Raw genomic sequence first — 26,357 nt, forward strand, 5'->3', positions numbered from 1 at the left:
TAGAAATTATTATCCCCATGGGTCGGGTGGTAACTTAAAACTCAAAAAAAAAGAAATTATTATCGCCAAAGTCAGAATTTTTTTTGGCAAGTCCTCATGGCTTTCTTCAATCAAGAATAAACACTTACATTATTTATTGATTGTTACCGTTTTCAATATCCCTTTAGAGAAAAGTAGAAATGTCTGTAATAACTTCTCTTCACACCGTCAACCAACTTGTATTGTATAAGTAATAATTCAAATATGTAATTAAAATATAAATTAAACATCTGAAGCCATTAGTAGATAATCTGGTAAACAATAATTTTTAAAATATTTAAGCACTGAAGTCTTCATCTACTTCGAATGTATTTAATACTGTCAAACAAAAATATGCTTTGCTTACGTGTTCATACTTTTAAATGACTTCACATGAGACCAAAATAAGATTACCTGGAAGTTTTAAGCTTTATCGGTATCTATTGCCCTTGCTATGTTTAAATTGAACATACATACATACATATGTATATATGTATTTATATAAATACGTTTCAGGGAACAATGATACATAAATGATAAATAACGACTTTCTCGTATATGTTAAATATATTGTATGAAATATATGATTTAATGCAAAAATGTATATGTATATGCAAAAGGACTCACAAATCCTTACAAATAATGTTAATTAGAATTAGAATACTTGCGGGCAGAATCAAACGTACTCCACTATCGACTCTGCCCGCTGGGATGATTTTTGTTTTTCGAATTTCAAAAATATGTCTTCCAGTGTGCACTCATTCACAGAGTAATACTCAACAAGTTCACTTAATTCATCAGCTTGATAGTCTTTCATTATTTTAAATACATTCGACCATATTATTTGCTCATTGGTTTTCACAAAATATGTTAATGTTCCCGCATGACTTTCACGTAAATCCAAGTTCTCGAAATGGTTCTTTAAAGTGTTGGTTATCTTTAAAGTGTTGGTCTCCGTTTCAGTATCAATTTTCATTTTCAGTTTAATGGTAAATCCACTTAACCTTTTTAGGGCGCAAATATTGTTGACACATTTGAATTTGCCATCAGCCATAATAGCCAAACGATTGCAGAGCTCCTCGCATTCATCCATACTGAAAGAAACATGATTTTAACTGTACTTAACATCACAAGACATGCACTCACCTGTGCGATGTGAGCACCACAGTTCTATCCTTGTCCTGGAAATCTTTGATACATTGCCACAAAAAGCGTCGTGATATGGGATCGACCCCCGTTGTTGGCTCATCCAAGAGAACTAATGATGGAGCACCGATCATGGCCATAGCTGCCAGAAGTTTACGCTTCGTGCCTCCCGAATAATTGCGCACCTGGACATGCTGATATTTCTGCAGGTTCATTTTTTGCAACCAGAATTGCACATTAGAATCCACTCCAGACATATCATTCTTATTTGTACTCAGACCACGCAACAATGCCATATAATGCAGACACTGCTGCGCAGTCATGAATTTGTTCAGTGCGTCGTACTGCGGACAGTAGCCAAATTGTTGACGATAAGTCACCTCATTCTGTTTTATATCAATGCCATCTATCTGTATCTGACCCTTGTCGATTACCGAATTTGCGGTAATCATTTGAAACGTGCTTGTTTTGCCCGCACCATTCACACCGAGCAGACCAAAGCATTCCCCTCGCTCAACAACAAATCCAAGACCATTGACAGCCGGTTTTCCAGCATAACTCTTACGCAGATCGTTGACAATCAGTGGATATTCTTGCACCGTCCTTTGTCCTTCATTTAACAGCTGCTTGGCGCGCTTCTCCTCTCGCACGCAGTCATCAAGGCAATCCATTGCCAATTGGGGATCAATGCTAGTCACAGTGCCACTTTTCGGCGGTTTTGTACATGATTGACACTGTAAGAAATCCCATATCCGCTGGCAATGATACATATTCTCTAGAATAATCACAAAGAAAGACATGACGGCGGTGCATACAAAAAGCGCATATACAAAAAATATGCCGGTGGGTTCCATAACTGCCTTCGAGGAATGGCTTCTCCGTGATATAAAATTCTCATTTATGATTCGCAATTGATGATTCAAATTGAAGTCGGGAAGGAAACGTAAGAAACCAATTTCTGTGGCGTGCTGTTTCATTGCTTGTAAATTTCCGGATGTGATCAGCGGTGCAATTTCTGAAAGCATATAAAAAATAATAAACTCCAGATACGGGCTTGGCAGACGTTCGAGTACTCACGAGAGATGATAAGCATAAGCAGTAGATATGTTGATATGGTTGATATGGATTTGAAGCTATTGCCTAAAGCATATAAAATGGGTAGATAGCTGCAGCCGTAGAAGAATATGCTAAGTACTATACTCTGAAGATCTTCGGTCTTGTAGAGCTCTGCGGGCATTATCAACTGCTGTATTAGAAACAATGCCACACAGAGTGTGCCATGCATGATAACGTCAAAGGCAAATGTGGAGAACCAAAAATTATAACGCGACATAGCTTGCAACTGCCGGAAGCCATTAGCATTCTCTCGGAAGGGCAAGGAAATGTAGTAAAACATGCTGAAGAACATTGCAGCTGATACAACGACAGCGTAGTACTCCAGTCGCCCCGAACTGACGTCGGCAATAAAGCGCCTAATGGGCACGTACACCGTCTGTATATATATGTCTTTTCGGGAACTAGACACCTGCAGTATGCACGTGTTCACCATATTGATAAGCATGACGGTGCTGTGGTATCGATTTGTAGCGTACAATATCGTTAAGCTGGCTCTGTCCCCGGTATCTTCTATGGCAACTAACCCAATTGTATCTTCCAGAAATGCAGGTAAATTCTCTTGTTGCAACTGCAAGAGTTCATCATTAATGGCTTCTGACGATGATGCACCATCCAGATTGCTACGCAGCGTTAAAGTTTTCGCATTGAGACCATTCTGTTCTATAAACTGGCGTAGGCGCTGCTCCATTGCGTCGTGATGACCCGTCGGATTGTAGATGTAAACACTGCCCGCGCGCATCTGTTTCAGATTTAAAGGCAATACGTCATCATTAGTGACTATGGACATCGCGTGCATTTGTAGAATGACTCCACAGACGAGCAGCAATGGTAGGCTTAACTGTAAAAAAAAAACCAAATTTAATATTTCAATCGTTAGACTGACCCTTTTTCGTGTTTTTAAATTACTCGGCTGCTAGTGGAATTTGTAAGTTAAAAGGTTTACAAGTGGTCATTACATTTTTCAAAAAGCCGAATAAAAATAATGCCTGTTACATACAATATAGGGGTGAATAATGAATCATGGGTAGATGCATATACATGCACTTGTTATTTATCAACAAAAAGGGGTGCTTATCACAAGTACAGTTGTGCATACTAACCATACAACTAGCATATCGCCATTCGTTGAATAAAAAGGTAAATTTTTTGTAGAAAACCGCGGACCACAACTGTCTCCAATTGGGTTGATTGTGTACCAGGCGTTTATATGGCACGGTTAGCAGTGGTCCATCATTACGTATTCCAATATCTGGGGTATCCACTTGATCTGTTTCGCCAGCACAACTAAAATTCATATGCATTTTAAATAATCGAATAATTGTAATAAATGAGATTTGTGGAAATTGTAACCTACTTCAGAAATACAGTTTCCAATGTGGTATCCGTAATCGAGATTGTTTCGATGCCCAACATAACTCTATTCGATTCCAAACAGTGTAACATTTCATGGAATTTCGATTGATAATCATATGGCAGACATATGTTAACCGTAGGCTTTACAACGCTCTAATAAGTTGGAAAATTATTAAGAATTGATGACTTAATTTTGTTATTCATTAAATAAGTAACCTGCACACAAGCATTGGGTATGAAACGTCTGATTATTTCCAATGTTTCATTTTCCTGGAATTTCGTTTCGTGGGCTTCTAGCTTCAAGCGATATCCGCTGCCTAGTCTGCGTTTCAATTGCAATGGCGTACCGTTTGCCTGTAGTTTTCCATTGGCTAGAATACAGATGGTATCGCCCAGTACTTCTGCCTCTTCCATGTAATGTGTAGTCACCAATATAGCCTTCTCTTTGCGCAATGTGAGCAATATATCCCACAGTTCGCGACGTGATTCAATGTCTAGACCAGAAGATGGTTCGTCTAGAATTACAATTCTGCAAATAGAAACAAAAATATTTTGGAATTTTCAATTGCACATAGGAAAACAACATCAATTTACTTTGTATGGCCTGCGATCGCAATACCAAGCGATAGACGCCTTTTCATGCCGCCCGACAGATGTTCACCATACTGGTCTGCCTTCTCGGTCAGTTTAAGTTTTTCTAACTTAATTTTGGCCCACTCTCGGGCCTCGGAACGCTTGGCACCGCGGAGCTGGGCAAAAAACTCGAGATGTTGCTGGCATGTCATATAGCTCATAAAGACACTGTGTTGCGGACAAAAGCCAATTAGATGACGATACGAAGACACATCTCGTTCGCTGCAAACAACAATTTTACCCGAATCTTTTGGCACAAGTCCTGTAAACAGATTGAAGATTACGTTTAAGCAAATAAGGAAACATTTATTATCATCTTACCCATTATCATGTTCATCATGGTCGTCTTACCGGCACCATTATGCCCCAACAATACGGTGATCTCTTTGTTATTGATTGTCATATTTAAATGGTCTGCAATTTGAGTTTCGCGTTTGCTTGTCTGGAATCTTTTGCAGAGATCACTGATGATGATAGCTTGAGTGCCACGTGGTGATGTCGTATATTCATTTCGCTGCCTTTTCTTGTAAGTATCGGGCTATGAATAAACAAAATATTAGCTTTCATTTGCGAATTTTTAAAAATGTGCGCCACTTACATTTAAGAAAAAGAACAATGGGCGTTTAAGGCCGCCAGGACCAGGAAAAACACAAACAAGGTAGTTGTAAAGCACTGCATAAAGAATTGTCTGGAATATCAGAACAATATACACAGAAAAAAGACGACTCGAATCGTCTTTGATAACATGAAATAGATCAGCGCCGGTGAAGTGGCGATCTGTAAGTTATAAAAGTAAATTTTAGAAAGTCTTTAAAACTGCTTTGTAGTATCTACTTACGTTTGTTACTGAAGGTCTGAAAGATATCAAGACCTTCCAGGAATGAGTTGGTACAGAACAAATAGAATGCCAGCTTAGTTAACCAGCTACGGACAAAGCTAAACACATACGGAATGATGAGCAACATTAATCCACCAATTTTGGCGTAAAACACTGTAAAACCAATATATGAAATATATGCTTCAATTTTTTCTATCATTGACATAACTTACCAGAGTGAAAGCAAACGGATATTAGATATGCATACGACATGTTGGCAATAATATACAACAAATACAGAATAAATATATAAGGAAAACTGACCAGGCCCAAGGCCGCGTATTTCCACGACAATATCATAGTTGCCGCAAGGAATATACAGTAGTAGAAAAAGCGCATAAGGAAAAAGGTCAGGCCATTCAAAAAGCTCATGGGAGTGACAAGATTGAGAAATTCTTTGAGACCATTCTGTTTTTCCTCGACAAAGGGCACAACAAATGTGCTGAGCAATAAGACACTAAACAATATGCTCATCAGTGTGCCGCAGTTGTTGAGACGATAGCTATCCGAATTGCTAACCTCCAGATTAGCCATTGCTCCCAGCCGCACATCATAATTTGTAGTCATTCCACGATTCTCCACATACAGTTGATCAATTGCTAACTGCAGCGTAAGGAAACCAGATCGTATATATTCATCACTATCTGCAAGACAAAGAAAGATATTATAAACAAAAAACAAAGGAAATTATATAAATGAGTACCTTTCTGGTGATTGATTTCATCGTCATTAACGAATCGTTTCTTTGGCGAAGTTCGCATTTGATTCGAACTCAAGCTGTATTTAAAGGGTCCTTCTGTCGCTGTGTCGGGAACTTCTTTGAAATCAATAGAGAAGCATCTAGCTCTACAATCCTCCTCCATGTCCGCTTGCATCTCTGAGCTGCTGTTGTATCCTTTAAAACCTGCAATGCATTTAAAAAATATAGAATTAATTTTTATAAATTTAATTTAATCTTATACGTACTTGCTGCCTGTATTGAGAACCGTGCTCCCAATTCCTCAATTATCAATCTCTCATTATCATTGTTGGGCGCATAATATATCCAGTCATAATTTCCTTGGGGAAAGTAGTCCATCAGGTCATGCTAAAAATAAAGTAAACAAAACAAAATTTTGTTACCAATTGTGCCGAATACAATACACTAATGAGATTAACAAAAGATTGGCATATTAATGAGCTTCAATCAGTTGTACACATGTACATATGTACATATGTATGTACAAAGTCAAACAAACAATAATAAGTAAATATATGTATGCTGATAAAGTATTCGTAGATAATGCAACAGCTTAGTGCATTAGACTTACAAAGTTTTTTTGTTTCGTAGTTTTCCATTCGTAATTGAACTGGACTGTTTGTCCAGTGCAAATATGCGAAAATTACAAGAATCCATCCCAATAGAACGATAAACAATGATATTTTATTATATGACAAATACAGCCAGTTCTTGCGCCAGAACACATAAAATAACGGACTGCAACTACAAGCCATTTTGTTTTAAATTGTTAATTAAGTACATCACTCATTTTTCAGACATAACAAGGCGTAACCTGCTGTAGATATTTTTATACACTGCAGACAATGAACTTATCGAAAGAAATCGAATAGTTACTATATATATCGAATAGTTACTATACGTTGTAAATGTCAAATGAGGATGCGCAACTAGCACCCTCATTTGACATTTTCAACGACTATAATAGAGGGTTATACTTGAAGAATTTAAAACCCGGCTTCAAGTAATTATTAGTTGTAGTAAGTAGCGATTTTTTGAAAATTAAGTTTAATTTCTATTTATTTTTCTCAATTGCACATTTATTAATTATTCGATAAATATCGATTTCAAACTGCCGTTTTTTTCCGGCAAATTTCACTGAACTGGTTCAAAACAAACCTTACTGTTAACAAATTATTACGTATTATTTATTTATTAGTAGATGAGTAGATATAATTTTTTTGTGCACTCTATTTTCATTATTATGTTTTCATTAACTTTCAAGAAGATGGTTAAAAAAAGAAACAGGATGGATGATGGAAAAAATTATATAAATCATATAGAAATAAGAAACAATATTTGTGTTACTAGAAAAAGTCTACCGCTAATTAGACAATGAGAGCGAAAAGAAATAAAAATGCCGTTGTTGCATTGAAAATCCAAATTTATTTTTGATAAGAGAAGCTTTGAACATTCAATATACAAACATACATACATATGTACATCATTATTAATGTTGAATATGAATTTGACTTAAATCCGTGTGTACCGTCATACATATGTATGTATGTTTGTCTTATGGAACTATTCGATTAATAATATCGATTTATTTAGCAAGCAATTTTGGTACATTCTGTTGTGAAATATAGTATATTCCTAAATTAAAATTGCGGTCACGCTCGCTCCAAAATAGAAAATAAACAAAAATGAGCAATAAATCAACATTATTTCCTATAAACCTCGATAAACTGTCCGCCAAAGAACGTCACAACTATATTCTTAGTCATTTTGTGCTGCCCACAGCAGCTGAAACTGAATCACGTAAACACAAGCGAGATATTGACGTTATACGGGAGAACCATCGATTTCTCTGGAATGAAGAGGATGAAGACATTGACACATTAACCTGGGAGCAGCGACTGGCATTACGCTATTATCGTAAGCTCTTCAAAGAATACTGCATTGCGGACCTCACACGCTACAAGGAGAATAAAATTGCCTTGCGTTGGCGCACCGAACAGGAAGTTGTCACAGGTTTGGGACAATTCCAATGCGGCAGTCGACATTGTGGAGAGCGCGAAGGTTTGCGCAGCTGGGAAGTTAACTTCAAATACCTTGAAAATGGGGCTCCTCAAAATGCATTAGTGAAGGTAAAAAAACGAACATATATAATTATAATAATTAGGGAATGTAATGAAGTTGAGTACTTTTTGGGAGCCACTTTTTCTGTTTTAAAAATTCAATTAATGTCTTACATACATAGGTACGTCTGTGTCCAATACATACGGAGCAACTAAACTATCGTACAAAGAAAAAAGAACACAAACGCCAACGACGACGGGAGAGGGAAGAACGTAGAGCCGAAAGAAAGCACAAAAAGCGAAAGTTAAATGAAGATGATGTGTCGAGCGAAGAACTGGAAGAGCAACAAACGCAACCCTCAGAAGATGCCTCAAATGATGACGAGCCAACTGTAACCTCGAAAAACAGCGACGAAGTTGCAGATGATCAAATCTGGAGTAAGCAACTGGATATGAGCAAAGAGCAGCCATCGCGAGAACAGGAATTCGAGCGTTATCTAGAAGATTTGCTGATGTAAATGAAAGAGCAGGCTTTGGTTTTGGAAAGAAGAACTGTTGTAAACACAATAGCACTTTTATATATTTATTATTTGGAGCTTTTGCTCTTCTCTAAACTATGGCTGAAGGATGGCCCATCACTTCAGACCAATCCCGCATTGACCTTTCCTTGTCTTGTACATAATAAGTATAGATACATACAAACATTTACATTTATACAATACACAAAAGTTTAAAGTTAAATACCAACACCAAAAAAAGTAGAGTTAAACTGGACATTGTAAGGCTGTGTGACGTTTGTTGTTTTAGAAACAGTTACGAATACGATTGGACTCTCGCTAGTTAAAAACTAAATGTGTAGCATCATTTATTGACTTTTTTTAGTTCGTTGCTGTGTTGTGCTATAGTAATTCCTTCTCATCCTTTTATTGTTGGGCCTGCGGCAAAAGTTCTGCAAAAGCCTTTGGCGGTTTGAAGCCACTCACTTCGGTGAAGACCAGCTCTTTCCACTTTTCCACTGGCAGCTCGTTCTCCTCGAAACTTTGATCGTACAACGTCGATGTGGCCTCATCGCTGGGATCATGCCATTTCTCCATATACGGATGAGCCAGTGCCTGCTCAGCCGTAATACGTTTCTCTGCATCCAATTCCAGCATTTTCTCCAGCAAATCAATGGCCAGTGGATTGGCACCACGGAACACATCACGGAAACTGCGGCGCGGCATCACCGGCAATGAACGAATGTAGGTGCGAGCGCTCTCTGAGGATATCTTGTTCATAAACTCATCGTTGGGTGTTCCCAGCACCTCCATGATCAGGTTGAGCTGATGTATGTGATCGGTGCCTGGAAAAAGAGTACGTCCAGTCAACAGCTCAGCCATAATACAGCCCACCGACCAAATGTCCACTGTCTGATTGTAGTGCATCCAGTTAAGCATGATTTCGGGTGCCCGATACCAACGCGTAGCCACATAACCCGTCATTTCACTCTCAGCTGGACGTGCCAGACCGAAATCTAGGATGCGCAGCTCACAATCCTCGTTCACAGCCAGATTGGAAGGCTTCAGATCACGATGGATAACACCAGCGCTGTGTATATACTTGAGACCTCGCAGGATCTGATAGACCAGGAATTGCACATGCTCATCGGAGAGTTTTTGCGTGCGTATAATGTTATTAAGATCGGCATCCATCAGATGCGTCACCATATAGACCTGCTGAAACTGTTCCAATGAATCAGCTGGCTGACCAGGGTGGAATACATCTAGCAGACCAATCACATTCTCGTGATCCATATGCTTCAGTAGGCGTAGCTCGCGATAGGTGCGTTTGGCGTGCACTGCAGATTGAAAGGGGCGGGCTAACTTCTTAATCGCCACCTTTGTGCTGGTGCCTCGCACTAGTGCTTTGCACACCTGACCATAAGCACCTTGTCCCACTGGCTGCAGGTTCTGGTATGTTTCGGGTATTTCCCATTCAGTGCGGTTTATGTCAAGCTTGTAGAACTTCGGCATTTTTCGTTGTTCTTGTTGCTGTGATTATCTTGGATCGCACTGAATTTTGGATTATATTTTTCTTTATTTCACGAAGGAATGCTTCTTCTTTTAGTGATGTAAAAAGCATCGATCAAAAATATTCTATTCATCGATGGCCAACAATCGATTTTCGTATATATTCTATGTATCGACATTAGTCGATATTTGGAGGTAACAGCTGGTTGGCGCGAGCTTTCGCTACAGTTTGTAAACTTTGCATCGCCCACTGTATCAGCTGGAGGGAGAACAGCTTTTCAGTCAGTTTCAATCGGTCGTTTGTTAACGCTACAGCATAAGCGCGGTCTACGCTTCTTTGTGTCTTGGCGTTTTTTGCACGAGTTTTTTCCTTACGTATTTATTCATTGACAAAAACTCAAGCTGCGCTTCGTATGTGTGTGTGAGTGCGCGCGTTGGTGAGGCCGCCTTTGTGTGTGTATTTGCAGCTCAGGCTCTGTGTTGATTTGTGTGCAGAATACATTTTTTGCAAATATTCATATGTATATAAAGAATAAATGGAAAATAAGTGAATAACCCAAATACATATATACAATTTTTCTTAATACAAACTTGCCTAGCATCTTACGTTAAAAGTGCAAAAGTTTTCAATTTATATTTACCTAAAACGTTACGTAGAAAGAAAAGTTGTGATCGATAACCGTCAAAGGAATAGAACGAACGAACTTCAAAAACCGTTGCTTAAAGAAGAAAATGGCCACGACTGCGGCTGCCGTGGCAGCGACAAGTGTTGTTGTATTAGATCGTGGCAATAATACGACATGCACAATCAACTTGCATGGTAAGTGATCATTGATCTGTGTGCGTGTGTGTCAAAAAAAAAAAAATAATTAATCATAATTAAGTGAGAAACACAATAAAATTTTGGCAGTAAATTCATATCTTCAGTTTGGGAGCTTTTTGAAAAGTTGTTGGCGTTATTTTTAGCGCATGATTAGCAATGTTTTTGTTTCTGCTTTTTTTGTTTTATTTTGCCAACTAAATTGGTTAAGCGTTTTATGGACTTTCGTTTTATAAGATAGAGCTTCACAGCGCCCCACAACTTGATTGAGCTTCGTTCGCTGACGTTCGACAATTTTGCGCGCGACCTCTAGAGGTTATCATGAGTACTACGAAAGCCAAACAACCTTGTTAACCTTGTTAATATGCGTTTGTTTTGTGGCAGTATCATTGTTGTGTTCTGAAATCAGTAAATAGTCCGGTTAAGTGGCCACGTAACCAGTCAGCAGCCAGTATCTTATCAGTGCTGTCCCAATGATCTCTTTTGGGATATAAGCAACTAGCCAAATCGCCTCTGAGAGATCGTCAGTCAAGTCTTTGCGGCTCCTACTCAACCAACTACTACGACACATTTCGATTAGGCGTTATATACTTGCATGTGTATGTCTGATCGCATGTATGTGTGTGTTTCGTATGTTTTATGTACAGAGCGCACTTTCAACAATTACGACTCGTTCGGTTCGTTCGCTGCCCACGTTGCGTTTGAGCAACAGTCAGAGACACATTTGCCACCACAAAAAAACAACAACAACAACAACAACAAAAATAATACAACAAAAAGAGACACCAGGCAAATTCAATCGCGACTCCGACAAGTTTTCGAGTGCGCTTTGCCTTAGTACAACGCAACTTTACCCACCTTTTTGATTTCCTCTATTTTATCTGTCTTTCTTTGTTTTGCTTAATATTCAAAACTCAAAATTTTTGCTAGGCAAAAACTTTAAATTGTAAACCAGGCTTGGGCCAAAACAGGCCTCGTCTAACGCCCACAACAAACCAAACCGTGTGTGTTGCACCCACCCAATAGTCAATGGCTACAGAGCTCTAACTGTACTGGAGCTGAAGCTGGAGATTGCGCTAAAGCTGGAATACTCAAACGTCTTGTGTGTTTCAGTTTCCCGTCAGTCAGCCAGTTTACTTACAGCCAAGACTCTCTACACTTATATTTATGTGGGTTAGAAGCGAATACATACATACATATGTATGTGTCTAATTTGAATCCATGTGTTTACTAAGTGCGTCATTGGTTCAAACTTTATCGCTGATTTGCATTTGAATCATTCACTTGCTTAATCTATATAACAGAATTGTTCAATGTAATGCTAAAGTCAATGTTTAACTAACAGCTAATTATCTGAAAGCGTTATAAATATTTAAGCTGATATTAAAATAAACACTAAACACTAATAACACTAAAACAACTTTTTGCGATCTTTAGAACTTGAAATTTATTGACTCCAAGGTTAGTCGAACTTCTGCTTTAGGCATGCATCATCAAAAAACCAAAACCTTGCATTCTAAAGTGAAATACAGAGAATGAATGAATGAATTATGCGCTTAAAGCAGAAATCGAAAACTTAAAAAAAAAAAAACAAAGCAAAAAAGAAAAAATTATAAAATAAAAACTACGAAAATTAAGAAAATGTGGAATGAAATTAAACACATTTAAAAAAACTATTCTTAATTAGTATTTTCTTAAATAAAGTGAATATATGTATTTTGAATAAAATAAGTTTCATAAATTATGCAATCAAATACATTTATTTTTTAATATACGAAAATGCGGTATAATAAAATCAATGATACCGATAAAATATGCGAAAACCAAGGATAAAATTTCGTTATTTATATTAAAATACTTATTTTCAATAATATAGTTAATTCAGTTAATTTAAAATACTAAAGTTAATAAAATGAATTTTATATAAAAAATTTAATGAAATATCTTTTTAACAGGTGCGACAGTTGTGTCCTGGCGTGTGAATAATCAGGAACAGTTGTTTGTGAGGTAAGCGAATTAAGGCACTTTTAAATATAACGCATACGCCACAGTGACGCGCGCTCTTTAAGCTCAAAGCGCAGCGTCCACAACAGTTTGAAGCGCTTGTTGAAGCTAAAGCTGCAGCGAAGCAACCAACTTACGCAAGTCCACGGTAACTAACGGCATGCAACCTAAAAAGTGTTTTGCTAAAACTTTTCAACGGACTCGCACAAATACGAGAGCTGGCCACAAAGGATGCCTTGCCAAGAGGGTAATAGGGGAGGGCAATGGTGGGTAGGTGAGTGTAGGCAACTAGCCAGTCTTTGCCATTCTGTTTGGCGGCAAAATGTTTTTGTATGATGCGCCAACAAAAACACGACAGCATCAGCAACAACAACAACGTGAAACCAACGAACCGCACCAAGAGACCCAGCACAAAAAAAGCAACGAGAGAGCAAAGGAAAGAGCGAGAGAGTTTGGAGAGAGAGCTTGCTGCATATGCACTATCAAACAGGCAGGCAGGCAGGCTGATAGGGAGCGTGAGAGTGAGACGAGCGGTCGTACAATGGACAGTGGACTGGGCAACTTGTGTTTCTCCCATTGAGGGCCGTTGTTTTCACTGTTTTGCTGCCTACGTCGTCCTCCTATACAACAGCAACAACACGCACTCACACACACTAACAACAACAGCAACAACAACAATCCAAACAATGTGCTGGTTTTTATGAATGGAGTTTTTGGCGCGGCATCTAGATCGATAAATCCCGACTACGACTACATGATGTTCCATGTACCGAATACGTTGTGCGAACAGTGGTGTAGATTTTATATGTGGCCGGCAAACAACAGTTGGGCCACAGTTGGTGCTGAACGTGTCTTGGCATTGACAATGCCTTTTTTTGTTTAGTTTTTTCTTAAAGACAAATACTATTGTTCTATTTAATACCCTGTATCTAAGGAGTTAGATTAAATTGAGGTTTGCAATATTTACAAATTTTTTTCGAATATTTTAAACATATTAGTTTAAGTGGTTTTTAAGAACATTCGACTACACATAATTTAGTTAATACACAATTACTGGATTTATAAAAGACTAATTTAGTATTCTGCTGAGAAAGAAATGTGGAATATTCAATTATTGCAGGTATTTAAAAGTGTATTTGTTGTAAATATTAAATATTGTCCAAAACATGCTTGTGATAAATATCTTTAAAATGAATACCTTAGAGAACGTTGTAAAATTCTCATTGGGAATGCATCTTACAAATTATATATTGTTATATTGTATTATTACAGAGTTCAGTTTAGAATAATATACATATATTTCTGATTTTACAGAGTATTGTACAGTCTAGCAATTAAGTTATGCCTTTTTTCTTACTAATTTTCCTTGCTTTGCGACGAGTTTTTCTCAACTTTTCGTCTGTTTGTCCGAATGTTCGTTGCCTGCTTTTCCTTGTAGCTGTCGTTATTGTTGTCGTTGTTGTTGTTGCTGCGCCCAGTTGGCAATTGCCGTCTCATTGGCATTTGGAAACCCGGCAACAGCGACGAGGAACTTTGAAATGTTGCACAAAAACCGCCCGTGAGTTGAGTTTTGCGGCAAAAACCAGGAGCACTTTTTGTGTGTGCGGTGCGGCTTGTGGAGCCAAAGGAACTCCAACGTGTGCCAACAACTGTGACCAGACTTCAAGCTAGGCAGCAACCAAAACCGAAACAGCGACAGCAGCAGAAATTGAAATTGAATTTCAAACAGAAGCACCAACAGAAACAGAAACAGTTGCAGAAGTTAAAAACGGATTGCTAATGCTTAAAGAGCTGCCACAATAAAAGCCACTTGGATGAATTCCACACAAACTGAACGGAGCTGTCCAAAATGTCATGTGACCAAGTGATCTGATCCGATGTTGCATGTGCAACATCTTGACCAAGCACTGCAACCTGACAATATTAATGACACAATTGCCCAGCCCAGCCCAGACACACAAAAGGGAGATGGCCAGGTCAGAGCAGGAGCCACTTGATGGATGCGTCGGCAAATTAGCGCACACACAAGACATAAGTATAAAAAAAACACACACAATAAAAAACATCATGGAAAGAGGACAACCTAAAGACGAAACTGACGAATCATCGAGCAAAAAGTGGGCAATTGCCAGACACTTTTTTGTGCCTTGCACCGAGAACCGAGAGTTCTTTCGTTCCTTCAAAAATATCTGAATGTCTGCTTGAGTTTTTCTGGCCAGGCTTGCAAAATATTTAGTCAGCTCAAAAGCTTTGCCTGCCAGTTGTCAGTTTCTTAGAGAGAGGGTCTCCACAACCAACAATGTCCAAGACAATCCCCAATCCCTGGCAAAGCCCAATCTGCGACAGACCCTTTCCTCTTTTTCCAAATATTAATCGAGTATTTCGCTCTTTGCAGCAAACTGGCATCGTTTGATGGCAAGAAGGCGATACGCGGTGGCATACCCTTTGTCTTTCGTAAGTTTCTTATTGCTGCCTTTTCATACTCGAGTCCAAACAGTAGCTCATCTTTCCATACATCTAGCTCAATTTGGCGCTTGGTCATTTGGCCCCCAACATGGATTTGCGAGAATCACACGATGGCATTTGGATCGGGCCCCAGAGCGTCTTCACAATGGCGATGTCGAGGCGATATTTTCACTAATGGATAACGAGTTTACACGCTCCATATGGAACTATCAGTAGGACCACAAAAGTCGATAGTATTTCTAGTAATAATCTAATATTGAAATTGTTTAAATTCCTATAGATTCCGTATTACTTATCGCCTGATTCTGCGCGAGAAGGAGCTGCACTTTCACATTGGCGTCTACAATCCCAGCAAAGATCTAAGTTTTACCTTCAATATGCTACTGCACACCTATCTGAAGGTGCCCGATGTTCGTCGATGCCAGATAACAGGACTGCAGGGCTGTCACTTCATTGACAAAACCCGTGAGGGCGCCTTATATCAGGTAAAGTTGTACAGTTGTAAATAGTATGTTTGTTTAGATTTGCAATAATTATTTTTTAATCAGGAGGGCCGCGAGGTGGTTACGGTCAACGAGTGGACAGACCGCATCTATCAGCACACACCACAGGAGCATGTGATTACCAATGTGGTTTCTGGGCGCAAGATGAGGCTGCACAAATACAATTTTCCTGATACGGGTAAGTTATATAAGTTAGTAATTAATACTCTTCATAGAGAATGAATTTTGAATTTAAATTTAATTCATGAATTTAATTTCGAAATCGTTTCTGAATTAAAAATTAAGAAGTGTGATTTACACCTACATATGTATAATTATATAATTTATTTTTAAAATTTTGCTGAAAAGGAAGGGGCACTTATTATGCTTCAAAATGAAAATATATTCAATTCTAAATAGGCTTGATATTAAATTATTATTAATTGGTTGCCTTATTAAGCGGTGTTAAATACACATTTTTAATATCTGCTAAAAATTTCCTAACATAATTAGTGTTGATGCTTAAATATCTCATCAAATTATACAAATATTCGTTATGCAGTAATTTGGAATCCCTGGATCGATCGCTCGAGGGAAATGAGCGACTTTGGTGATGATGAATTCCCAAACATGCTGTGCGTGGAAGCTGGCAATGTCAGTGCCCCGGTTATATTATTGCCTGGCACTGCATTTGAGGCCAGCCAGATACTTCAGGTATTTATTACATAATTACTTTAAGTTTTAAAGTTTTAAGTGCAAATTAAATCAAACCAACAACCAGCTGGCAAAGTGCCCATACTATAAGCCACCAAAAGATCGTTTAGTGAATATTAATCAGAATACCGTTGGCGAGTCGTATCACTCGACTTCACATACGACTGGATCATTTATTGATATCGTTTCCGAAGTGCAACGCCGACAAATGCCATTTGATTAAGAACTTCAATATCAAATCTGTCAAAATGCTGTGATTAAATTGTAAATTTTTTGAATGCATAGATTATCATCGAGGGAAATGTGAGTCGTAAAACAAAAAGGAATCGCTAGCGTTTAAGGAATCGGAACCCACTGAGGTAAACCGATTCAAGCACTTGAAACTGAAGTCCCCGACAGAAAGAGAAAGATAAAGGAGATGGATATGAAGTCAGATCAGCAGCAATTTAAACAGATTTGTTTTGGATTTAGTTATTAATATGTAAATTTTAAGTAACAATCATTCCGACTAGCAATATTGAATGAGCCCAAAAGTTGTAAACCTATGTACCACTAGTAACTCTTATGTTAAATAAATGCTCACATTAAATGGGTTCGTGTCGTGTCCAAACAAAACAAAATACAAATGAAAACATTAAAGATAATTCGCCCTCTCAATACGTACATATGTAAATGTGCATTCACTTACTTAAATAAATGATTAGATATTATATCTAGGCTTCAGATTATATGTCAATGTGTATACGATTTGATCTATTTAGATATTTTACAAGTTAGTCTAAAGCGTTTCTGTGTAAAATACTACAAAACAAAACTCAAATAAATGAATTAACTTTTACTTTGTCATAGTTTTAGTTAACTAATTGCAATAGCAAATACAATCACAAACAAATACAATCTTTATGGGTTTCTAGACACCTCGCCTATCTTCGCGACGGATCCAAAATGGGGCAAATGTATCCATAATCATTAGCATACCGTAACTGACATTCGACATGATCTTCTGCTTATCGGATTCTTGGCGTTTCTATGAGAATAATTATTTCAAAATAATATCAAGTCGATTAAACTGAATGCTGCTTACTTGATAATAGCTATTCCAAAATCCAGAGGAAACTACTTCAATAAATAATAATGCAAATACAAAGGAAACCAGCACAAATATAATGCGCATTGTGATGTCTTGCAGTGCTGAGCTTGGGTGTGTCTAGCTGATTTAAACAAAGCTGAGCTTGAAACCATCTGTTCAGATATTAATTCCATACACTGCTAAGCAACTGCTGACGAGCTGTTATCAACATTTTTTTTTGTAAGTTTCGCTCGCTCTCGCATTCGCAGTCGGACGTGTTTTTTTTCTTCCCTCTTAAATTTGTGATTTTTCATTAAATTTCATATTTATTTACAATTATTATAACATTAATTTTACTCTCTCACTTGTATTTAACTACTGATCGTTAAATCGCTGTGTGCTTTCGTGTATTTAGTAAATTATTATCATTTTTCTAAAAATATAACAACAAATTGTGTGGTCAAACTTTGCTTTGCTTTGTTAGCAAAACAATTCTGTTTTCGTTGCCGCTGCACTTTGTTTTTGTATTTTTGTTTACTTTCGCGCTCTTCTTTTTTCACTTGCTTTTCTTTGCGCTCAACGCTGTTACAATAGTTAACTCTCCCTCTCTTGGTGTTGTTGTTGGCTATCATCTATCTTGCGTCGCGCTCGACCCGCGCTTTACTCTCAGTGCTTGTGCTTTGTGCTCTCAACGCTCTTTAGAATAGTAACTCTCCCTCTCTTGGTGTTGTAGTTGCCTACCTATCTTGCGTCTCGCTCGACCTGTGCATACTCTCTGTGTTTTGTGCTCTTCGTAAGTACAGATCATATTAGTTTGCAAATAATTTACCTATTTTGATTTATTTCTTTTTTTTTTTAATTGGTTTAATAATCTTTGTTTTAGCAACATGTTGGTCTGCTATAACAAGAAATGCCGGGTGCCAGTTGGTGCCAAAATGGGTTTTGTTTGTTGCTGGTTATGCGACAACGTTGCACATGAAAAATGTGCTGGCTTTAACGGCCGTATTGTTGATTTGATTTCGGCCAAGTCTGGTTTGAGATGGACTTGTGAACATTGTAGGGACTCTGAACGCGATATTGCTGGGTTTATACGGCAGACGCGAACTGGTTTTAAAGATATATTGGCGGGCTTTAAAAACTCTCCGATAGCTTTTCTGCTTTGGATTCTGGGTTTAAGAGTATGAAGCTCTTGACCGAGTCTCCGAAGCGTAAAAGGCCAATACGCGTCTGTCGATTACCCCAATCGAGCTTTCTGTCCCAGTTGATGTTCCAAGCTTATCTGTACCACCTGCTGGGGAATTAATGTCGTTTAGTTCTCCGTCCCCTCAACCTTCGGTAGCTCTGGATGTTCCAGATCATGACATTACGTCATTAAGATTGGAGTCGCCGGCTCCGGCTTCGATTTTGTTGCCGACTGAGATGGAGACGGTTGAAGAAATTCAACCATCACCATCCTCTGTTGAGATCGTTAGTGCTGTAACGATACAAGAATCGCCTCCAGCTCCTACCTCTGTTGTCCGCAATACATTAGTTGCAGTGCCGCCTCTTAAGCAGATTTTCGTTTCAAGGCTTTCCCCTGATACGACATCTGATGATGTTCGGGCTTATATTAAGTCCAAATCCCAAGCCAGGGTTAAAGTAGATAAATTTAATTTCTCGTATGAACGGGAGATTTCATCTTTTAAAATAAGTGTTCCCGCTGAACAATTTAGCATGATGTGCAGTAAAGAGTTTTGGCCGGAACACCTATTAGTTAAAGAATTTGTTGCGAAAAGAAAAATCGGTCTCCGGTTTCTCTTCCTGGTAGTGGCAAGAATTTGATTGCAAAGCCTTCTTCTATGTCTGTCAGTTCAAAAAACTAACATCCTCTTTACTTCTTGGCTATCAGAATGTAAGAGGTATTTGTAGTAAACTTACTGACCTATATTTAAATAGTGTATCTTTCCCTTTCAATGTCATTGCCTTTACTGAAACGTGGTCAAAAAATGACATCCTTGATACGGAAATCTTTTCTAGTAGATTTTCCGTATACAGACGTGACCGCAAGGTACGTCGCGGTGGTGGGGTTTTAATCGCAGTAGATGCTCAATTAAATTCAGAATTGATTGATCACACTTCTGACATTGAGCTAGTGGCTGTTAGATTATCCTTTGGTAGTTTAAACATTTTTATTTCTTGCTCATATATCCCTCCTGCTTCAGATGATGCTTTATATTTAGCTCATTTTTCTATTATTAATGACATTTCTAATATGCTTTCTGATCGGGATCACTTTATTGTCCTTGGTGATTTTAATATAGCTGGGGTGTCATGGCTTTCAGCCGAGAATATAAATGGACTTTCCCCCTCTGTATCCCATGTTTTTATTGATAGTCTCTTCGGGGTATCATTGTCTCAGATTAATGATATTCCAAATTGCTTAAACAGGTCTCTAGATCTTATTTTTGTTTTAGACCCAGATTCATGTTCTCTATCGAGAATATCTCCTATATCTTCCCTGAAGACCCTTACCATCCCACTTTAGAAATTACGTTGGAGTTCCCATTTATTGCGTCAGAATCGAGTGTACGTTGTGGTGAGCTTTCTCGTTGTTTTCGGAAAACCGATTTTGAGAAACTTTCTCTGCTTATATCTCGAACTGACTGGTCCCAACTTTCTTTGTTTACAAACTTGGATATAGCGGTGGAATTTTTTATTCTACTTTAAACTCGCTATTTGATGCTTGTGCTCCATCAAGTATTCCACATTTGTCTGATAAACCCTTATGGTTTACCAAGAAATTATCGAATTTAAAAAATCGTAAGTCGAGACTTTACAAAAATTCAAAGGAACTGGCTCTTCCTTTGATTTTCTGCGTTATTCTGTTGCACAAGCTGCTTTTCGCACTCATAACAATGAGTGTTATAATAATTATTTGAGTAGGTGCAGAATAAGATTTCAGCGTGATCCAAAGCGATTTTACGACTTCGTTAACTCGAAGCGTAGATCCGCGTCATCACCAGCATTTATGTCTTTGGAAAATATGACAGTATCTAATGGTCATGATGTTGCCGATTTATTTGCGGACTTTTTCCAAACGACATATTCTGTCCCAAGTTCTCAGAATTCCTTTTCTTATCCTTATCAGTTAAATTCATCTAATTGTATTTTTGGTCCTTTAATTACTGAAAACTCTATTTTAACGGAACTATTGGCTATAAAACCTGTTTTTCGGCTGGTCGGATGGAGTACCTAGTTGTGTGCTAAGGTATTGTGCTGGTAGTATCTGTAAACCGCTTTTTAAATTGTTTGAATTATCCGTTAACTCATGTTCTTTTCCTAAAATCTGGAAAAATCATACATTATACCTATCCTAAAAAAGGGAGCAAATCTAAAGTTCAAAATTATCGCGGTATATCTAAATTGTCTGCGATTCCGAAAGCATTTGAAAAATTATAACTTCTCAACTGCAACATCTGTGTAAATCTATAATTTCACCTTACCAACATGGGTTTGTGAAGTCTAGATCCACTTCTACTAACTTATTGGAGTTCTCTTCTATTGTAATTAAAGGATTCGAGAATAAAATGCAAACGGATGTCATTTATACCGATTTTAGTAAAGCTTTTGACTCTGTTAATCATCACCTTTTACTGTATAAGCTTAATGTTTTAGGGTTTCCTCATAGCCTAATTGAGTGGATATCCTCATACCTTTCCAACAGAATTCAGAATGTTTATTTTAATGGTTTTGTATCTAAATGTGTTCAAGTCACTTCTGGTGTGCCCCAGGGCAGTCATTTGGGTCCTCTATTGTTCACTTTGTTCATAAATGATCTTCCTTCTGTTATTGAGCATTCCGTGTACTTATGTACGCCGATGACGTTAAGCTTTGCCTGACATTTAATGATAGTCTTGCGAGCTCACTGTTACAATGTGACCTTAATCGTCTAGAATCTTGGTGCAGAGTAAATATGTTACATCTGAACTGCAATAAGTGTAAGTTTATGACCTTTTGTAGGGGTTCTTCCCAGTTAAATAACTATATGTTATATGATACTCCTCTTGAGCGAATTGAAGGTGTGAATGACTTAGGGTTCTGCTTGATGCAAAACTAAAATTCGATAAACATATTCTGTCTGCTGTAAATAGGGCCATGGGTGTTTTGGGATTTATAAAACGCTGGTCGAAAGAGTTCAATGATCCCTACATCACTAAGACTTTATACGTCTCACTGGTTCGTCCTATCCTTGAGTACGGATCTCTTGTCTGGAATCCCCAGTACGGGGTTTATCAAGATAGGATTGAATCGGTGCAGAAACAATTTTATTATTTGCTCTTCGTAGTTTAAATTGGAATCCTAATATTAGATTACCACCGTATCGAAGTAGACTTTTATTACTAAACCTTCCTTCTCTTTCTGACCGTAGAACTATGCAAGGTGCTGTTTTTATACAGAGACTAATTAATGGTGAAATAGACTCTTTGGAGCTGTTAAGTCAAATTAGTTTTGCAGTTCCTGTCAGGATCACTAGGAATTTTCTTCCTCTTGTCATTTCACGTAGATCTACTAACTTTGCTTGCCATAATCCCTTCCGTATTCTGTGTGTGAACTATAATAATCTCAATAACGTAGTTTGCTCTAGTAAATCTATTCCTTTGCTTAAAACCTTATTATTAGCTTATTTATCGAGTATTTAATTGTTATTTATTCTATTATACACTTATTCTAACATATTTTTAATCTAAATTAATTAGCTGTCCAGCGTCTTTTAATATTTATTCGCGGTTTTCGTTTAATGCATGCTGTTTACAAATTTATTTTGTTTTGTCCGCGCGTCAACAAGCCCGTGCTTGGTATCGCTGGGCCACTTGATGGTACTGCCGTTAGTACGTCAACGTCCAAATAAATAAATAAATAATGCTGATAAAATCAGGCTAACATTAATCGAAACAATGTTAATTTTACTTTAATCACTTATTTGCCATTTATACTTAGCTTATTTTATTAGATTTCTCGTATTTATGTTTTAGCTTATAGATTAGGATTTTTACATACATATATAAATTAGGCATTTCTAGAATGTATCCTAACGCAATGCACTCGAGACATGAGTGATCCCCAAGGAAATGAAATACTATTGTAGCGTAGTAATTGAGTGTTTTGTTGGGAAAAGCACAGCAGACGGATAAAAGGAAAATTTTAGCACGATTTTGTTGATCGGAAAGTAGAAGGAGGAGCTGAAGGTAGAACAGAATATTACACATGGCCTTTGGCTGATTTTTTTTGGGGCTTGGTACATTTGCTTTTATAATGCTAGGCTGTCATATATAAATATTTATAATATAGGCAATAAGTATTACGATCAAATGATATATTGCGGGGATAGTTTGGCGTGCAGCGTTTTGTAAATAAGAAGCTTCTCTAATCGATCTTCACAGCACCATAGATTTTCAGTATGAAAACGTAAGCAGCAAAGAAGCCAATAGATCCAGTCAATAGCCAGAACGTAAGCACCATTAGACCTGTAATTGGTTTTTTAAATATTAGCAATTGAATCAATGCCAAATAGTAATGAGGACCCACCTGTATAACCCAAGTAGAGCAATGTGGGTATAAATTCTGTAATCTCCAGTTTGGTAAAGAAGTAAAATATGCTATAGAAAAGCACATAAACAGCTGAGCCGCCCGATACGATAAAGCTGCGCCACCACCAACGATAGTCCTACAAAGATCAAGAGTAAGTTGTACACACATTGACATGCATGAGGACAATTCCATTTTACCTCTCCACACAGTTGAAAGTATGTCATGACAATTGAGATTTGCGCGCAGCTGACTACAAGAATGCAAAAGACCAAAAACAAAAATCCAAATAGATAATAGAATTGATTCTGCCAAATGGCCGTAAAGACAAAGAAAAGCTCGATAAAAACCGCTCCAAATGGTAAAATGCCAGCCATTAGAGTGCTATAAAAATGAAAGAATAAAAGTTTCATTATTGATTCAACTGTAAAGAATAAAACAAACTTACCTCAATGCGGCATTCATGTACCATTGTTGAGCGGGCACCTGTCGTGGAATCATGTTGGTGCGCACGGGATGCTGATACGGCTGTTTGCGATAGCCCAGATAGAAGCCAAGGTAAACAAGTGGCACTGAAATGCCAAACCAAAGCAACAACAGCGAGATCATTGTAGTAAAGGGAACAGCACCACTTGATGACTTGTCCCAAATGAAAAAGTTTAGAAAGAAGCCAGTGCTAAAATAAGATTCGACATAAATCAAATTATTTAAATAAATTTGAAATATAACTTACCCAAAAACAATACCCGGGTACAAAGTAGCTGTAAGAAAGGCCGCACGCTTCCACTCGCGTCCCTTCATCGTCTTGTAGAGTCGTGCAGCATAGTAGCCAGCAATAGTGCCCATAAACACATACATGAAGATGCCAGAGGTCATCAGAGCGCCACGTGACGAAGGCGACAGCATGCCCAGCATGGCAAAGAAGATGGTTATCATGGCCATGAAGAAGATTTGAATGCCGCTGCCAATGATGGCCGAGAAAAGTCTTGTGTTCTTGGGCGGACGGAATACATCACCATGCACCAATTTCCAGCCGGTCTCTTCAAGCGTATCTTCGATGTTGTCGTCTGTGTTGTAGCGAGCAATGTCGCGACGCAGCGTACGAATCATGATCATGGTCAGTATGCCAGACAGGAAGAAGACGACGACCAGCGAATTGATGATGCTAAACCAATGGATCTGTACGTCACGCATGCCCAGGTAGATGTCCCAGCGTGAGGCCCAGCTCACTTTGGACTCCTTCCACACCACAGAGTAGGTGAAATACAGTTTGGTTTCGCCCGAGGGATTTACAAGCTGTGGTCGCGGATTATCCGGAAAATTGCAAGTGTCATCCTCAAATTTGAGCTCCTTGTGATTGACAGAGCCTGTGACAACTTCAAAGCCAACCACACGATACTTATCCTTAGTGTACATGTGATAGGACAGAATAAACTTCAAATGATTGTTGATATAAATATTGTCACCATCTACTTGGCCTAATCGATAGCCATGCTCATAAGTAATATCATTGGGATTGTTGGCGCTCACAATCCGTGTTGCCACCGGCAGATTATCGACCAGTAGATGGACATAGTATTCATGTTGTATGCGTTCCGCTACCGTCGCCGAATCCTCTTTGGTCCAAGTGATAGGCAAATCTTTTTGATTGCACAGCAGTTTGCAGTTAATATTCTCTGCCATTTGCACCTCGTAGGGTGTGTTAACAATTCGATCGCCACGCAGCACTTCACCGAGATTCTCCGACTTAAAGATAAGTGTGCCATTCTTGGGGTAACAAAACCGTAGCGAATAATACTGATATGGCAGCTGTGTGCGGCTGCTCGTCATTTTTACCGCCTTCACATCGATTTTTTGGCCTCGCACAAATTCTACGGGTGCCACGCCGGGCACATAGAAGCAATCGACAATGATGACGCTGCTGCCGAACAGCGCCAGCACTAGCAACAGCAGCCTAGGCGCCCACTACAAAAAAGAAGCAAACAAACAAGAAAGAACATAAACAAACAATACACATAAAGAAAGCCACATCAAGAACGAAGAATGTCAATTGATTGCGTGTCTCTTTGCATACGCTTCGCTCAGTCAGCCGCGGTTTCCATCAATGTATTTTAATAATTGAGCGAACTTGTCTCCATGTCGCATTGCAGCGATAACTTCAAACTTACCAGCATAGTTGGATGCGGGGCTGTGTCTTAAATGATATGCACTAAATGTATATAATAAACTAAAAATTTGCCAATTACAAAACTAGCTAATATTCTTTTACGCTTGTTCTCCTTTAAAGGTGGAGATATACCGATTACACTATCGATGCATCTCAACTTTCGAAACAATATTAAACATCGATATTTTCATAAGTCAAATATCGATGTAAATATTTGTGTTTGTATAAGTTATTCAAACATTTGTCATGCACATGGGCATCAATGAAGCAACTTTACGTAACTGCGCACAAATCCCAAAATATCCGTTTTAAAGCCGGATATACAAAAATACATTGGTTTCATCGGGCTATCATAGTAAAAGAGGAAAAACATCGATGGGTCTATCGATGATTTGCTTGAGTATACTTCAAACTGTACAGTTTTATTTTTCGGACACTCGATACAACGATAGTTTAGCAATAGAATATTCCACATAATTTTAAATGATTACTCAAACACTATTTTTAAAAATATGTCATTTATAAATACGGGTGCAGGTATGTATCACTACATTAGGTCATATGATTTTAACTTTGTGCACCAATTTATTTTATTTTCTTAATATGCATTTAACGGACAATTTTTGAATGTAAATATGGCAGAGATTTCACAAAAATATGAATGCTTACTCTGAATCGGCTGATACGACAATTATGCTCTTTTGTTAACATTGCATACAATAATAATACTAAAAATAATAAAAGAAGAAAGCAATTCTATTATTTCTGAATTTAAGACCGTATGACAATATAATAATGTTTAAGTTAATTCAAAAATACTCTTAGGGCTTAGGGTCAAATTCAAGGTACTCCTCGTGCTATTCCTCGTTCGATTTAATCAAAATTCTCAGCGATAAACTGCTATCATCAGTTCCAGAAATCCAGCTGTTCCAAAAGCCGTAATCAATCAGCTCAAGCTTTTTGTTTTTAACTAATATTTCCGGCTTCTGAAAAATGCATGAAAACATGAGATAAAGAAATAGGATTTAAATGGAATTGAATTGCAAAAGACACAAAATTGAAACGAGTCTATTAAAAATTACACATAAATATTGGTTTTAAGTAAACGAAAGTCAACTT

The 26,357-nt window shown here is 37.9% G+C and overlaps 6 protein-coding genes and 1 long non-coding RNA gene across 10 annotated transcripts in view; 3 read left to right on the forward strand and 4 right to left on the reverse strand.

Moving 5' to 3' along the window:
- Nucleotides 1-26,357, forward strand: part of LOC133848626 (uncharacterized) — a 177,253-nt gene that overhangs the window by 32,183 nt on the left and 118,713 nt on the right. The window lies entirely within an intron of this gene.
- LOC133850892 (retinal-specific phospholipid-transporting ATPase ABCA4) lies at nt 567-6,722 on the reverse strand. The gene is made up of 14 exons (XM_062287140.1): nt 6,454-6,722; nt 6,110-6,230; nt 5,847-6,047; nt 5,317-5,787; nt 5,105-5,257; nt 4,865-5,043; nt 4,588-4,804; nt 4,228-4,528; nt 3,850-4,162; nt 3,635-3,786; nt 3,381-3,564; nt 2,242-3,118; nt 1,165-2,179; nt 567-1,112 (listed from the first exon to the last, which is right to left on the reverse strand). Exons 2-14 carry the CDS (start codon nt 6,219-6,221, stop codon nt 695-697), a joined length of 4,593 nt encoding a protein of 1,530 aa, XP_062143124.1. The 5' UTR covers nt 6,222-6,230; nt 6,454-6,722; the 3' UTR covers nt 567-694.
- LOC133837647 (protein FRA10AC1 homolog) lies at nt 7,480-8,888 on the forward strand. 2 transcript variants are annotated; one of them, XM_062268496.1, is made up of 2 exons: nt 7,480-8,011; nt 8,110-8,244. In XM_062268496.1, exons 1-2 carry the CDS (start codon nt 7,568-7,570, stop codon nt 8,122-8,124), a joined length of 459 nt encoding a protein of 152 aa, XP_062124480.1. In that variant the 5' UTR covers nt 7,480-7,567; the 3' UTR covers nt 8,125-8,244. The 2 variants fall into 2 exon arrangements, with proteins under 2 accessions (XP_062124480.1, XP_062124472.1); XM_062268488.1 differs by having other exon boundaries at nt 7,486-8,011; nt 8,125-8,888.
- On the reverse strand, nt 8,475-10,067 carry LOC133837620 (mitogen-activated protein kinase p38b). Its single transcript, XM_062268451.1, has one exon. The coding sequence runs from the start codon at nt 9,952-9,954 to the stop codon at nt 8,866-8,868; it is 1,089 nt and encodes a 362-aa protein (XP_062124435.1). The 5' UTR covers nt 9,955-10,067; the 3' UTR covers nt 8,475-8,865.
- Nucleotides 10,247-17,026, forward strand: LOC133837630 (uncharacterized). 3 transcript variants are annotated; one of them, XM_062268462.1, is made up of 8 exons: nt 10,247-10,771; nt 12,727-12,778; nt 15,171-15,229; nt 15,297-15,453; nt 15,522-15,726; nt 15,790-15,922; nt 16,286-16,437; nt 16,505-17,026. In XM_062268462.1, the coding sequence occupies exons 1-8, from the start codon at nt 10,684-10,686 to the stop codon at nt 16,658-16,660; spliced, it is 1,002 nt and encodes a 333-aa protein (XP_062124446.1). In that variant the 5' UTR covers nt 10,247-10,683; the 3' UTR covers nt 16,661-17,026. The 3 variants fall into 3 exon arrangements, with proteins under 3 accessions (XP_062124446.1, XP_062124456.1, XP_062124462.1); XM_062268472.1 differs by having other exon boundaries at nt 10,249-10,771; nt 16,723-17,026; XM_062268478.1 differs by lacking the exons at nt 10,247-10,771; nt 12,727-12,778 and adding an exon at nt 13,024-13,049.
- LOC133837662 (uncharacterized) lies at nt 16,286-17,748 on the reverse strand. Its single transcript, XR_009893846.1, has 2 exons — nt 17,522-17,748; nt 16,286-17,464 (listed from the first exon to the last, which is right to left on the reverse strand). It is a non-coding gene; the product is annotated as an uncharacterized LOC133837662 (long non-coding RNA).
- LOC133842012 (transmembrane 9 superfamily member 4) lies at nt 22,438-25,398 on the reverse strand. Its single transcript, XM_062274904.1, has 6 exons — nt 25,240-25,398; nt 23,805-25,036; nt 23,520-23,747; nt 23,272-23,455; nt 23,072-23,210; nt 22,438-23,010 (listed from the first exon to the last, which is right to left on the reverse strand). Exons 1-6 carry the CDS (start codon nt 25,243-25,245, stop codon nt 22,910-22,912), a joined length of 1,890 nt encoding a protein of 629 aa, XP_062130888.1. The 5' UTR covers nt 25,246-25,398; the 3' UTR covers nt 22,438-22,909.

This window comes from Drosophila sulfurigaster, chromosome 2L (assembly GCF_023558435.1).
Source record: "Drosophila sulfurigaster albostrigata strain 15112-1811.04 chromosome 2L, ASM2355843v2, whole genome shotgun sequence".
Taxonomy (NCBI): domain Eukaryota; kingdom Metazoa; phylum Arthropoda; class Insecta; order Diptera; family Drosophilidae; genus Drosophila; species Drosophila sulfurigaster.

What these genes read in the sequence shown, in the direction of transcription:
- LOC133837647 (XM_062268488.1), top strand. Translation starts at nt 7,568, where the DNA reads ATGAGCAATAAATCAACATTATTTCCTATAAACCTCGATAAACTGTCC. An exon ending in CTCAAAATGCATTAGTGAAG is followed by an intron (nt 8,012 to 8,124) that starts GTAAAAAAACGA and finishes TTACATACATAG; the next exon opens with GTACGTCTGTGTCCAATACA.
- LOC133850892 (XM_062287140.1), bottom strand. Translation starts at nt 6,221, where the DNA reads ATGGACTACTTTCCCCAAGGAAATTATGACTGGATATATTATGCGCCC. An exon ending in GGCGATATGCTAGTTGTATG is followed by an intron (nt 3,119 to 3,380) that starts GTTAGTATGCAC and finishes TTTTTTTTACAG; the next exon opens with TTAAGCCTACCATTGCTGCT. An exon ending in GCTTATGCTTATCATCTCTC is followed by an intron (nt 2,180 to 2,241) that starts GTGAGTACTCGA and finishes ATATGCTTTCAG; the next exon opens with AAATTGCACCGCTGATCACA.
- LOC133842012 (XM_062274904.1), bottom strand. An exon ending in TACCCGGGTATTGTTTTTGG is followed by an intron (nt 23,748 to 23,804) that starts GTAAGTTATATT and finishes ATCTTATTTTAG; the next exon opens with CACTGGCTTCTTTCTAAACT. An exon ending in TACATGAATGCCGCATTGAG is followed by an intron (nt 23,456 to 23,519) that starts GTAAGTTTGTTT and finishes TCATTTTTATAG; the next exon opens with CACTCTAATGGCTGGCATTT.
- LOC133837630 (XM_062268462.1), top strand. Translation starts at nt 10,684, where the DNA reads ATGGCCACGACTGCGGCTGCCGTGGCAGCGACAAGTGTTGTTGTATTA. An exon ending in TGGCATACCCTTTGTCTTTC is followed by an intron (nt 15,230 to 15,296) that starts GTAAGTTTCTTA and finishes CCATACATCTAG; the next exon opens with CTCAATTTGGCGCTTGGTCA. An exon ending in AGGCCAGCCAGATACTTCAG is followed by an intron (nt 16,438 to 16,504) that starts GTATTTATTACA and finishes ACCAACAACCAG; the next exon opens with CTGGCAAAGTGCCCATACTA.
- LOC133837620 (XM_062268451.1), bottom strand. Translation starts at nt 9,954, where the DNA reads ATGCCGAAGTTCTACAAGCTTGACATAAACCGCACTGAATGGGAAATA.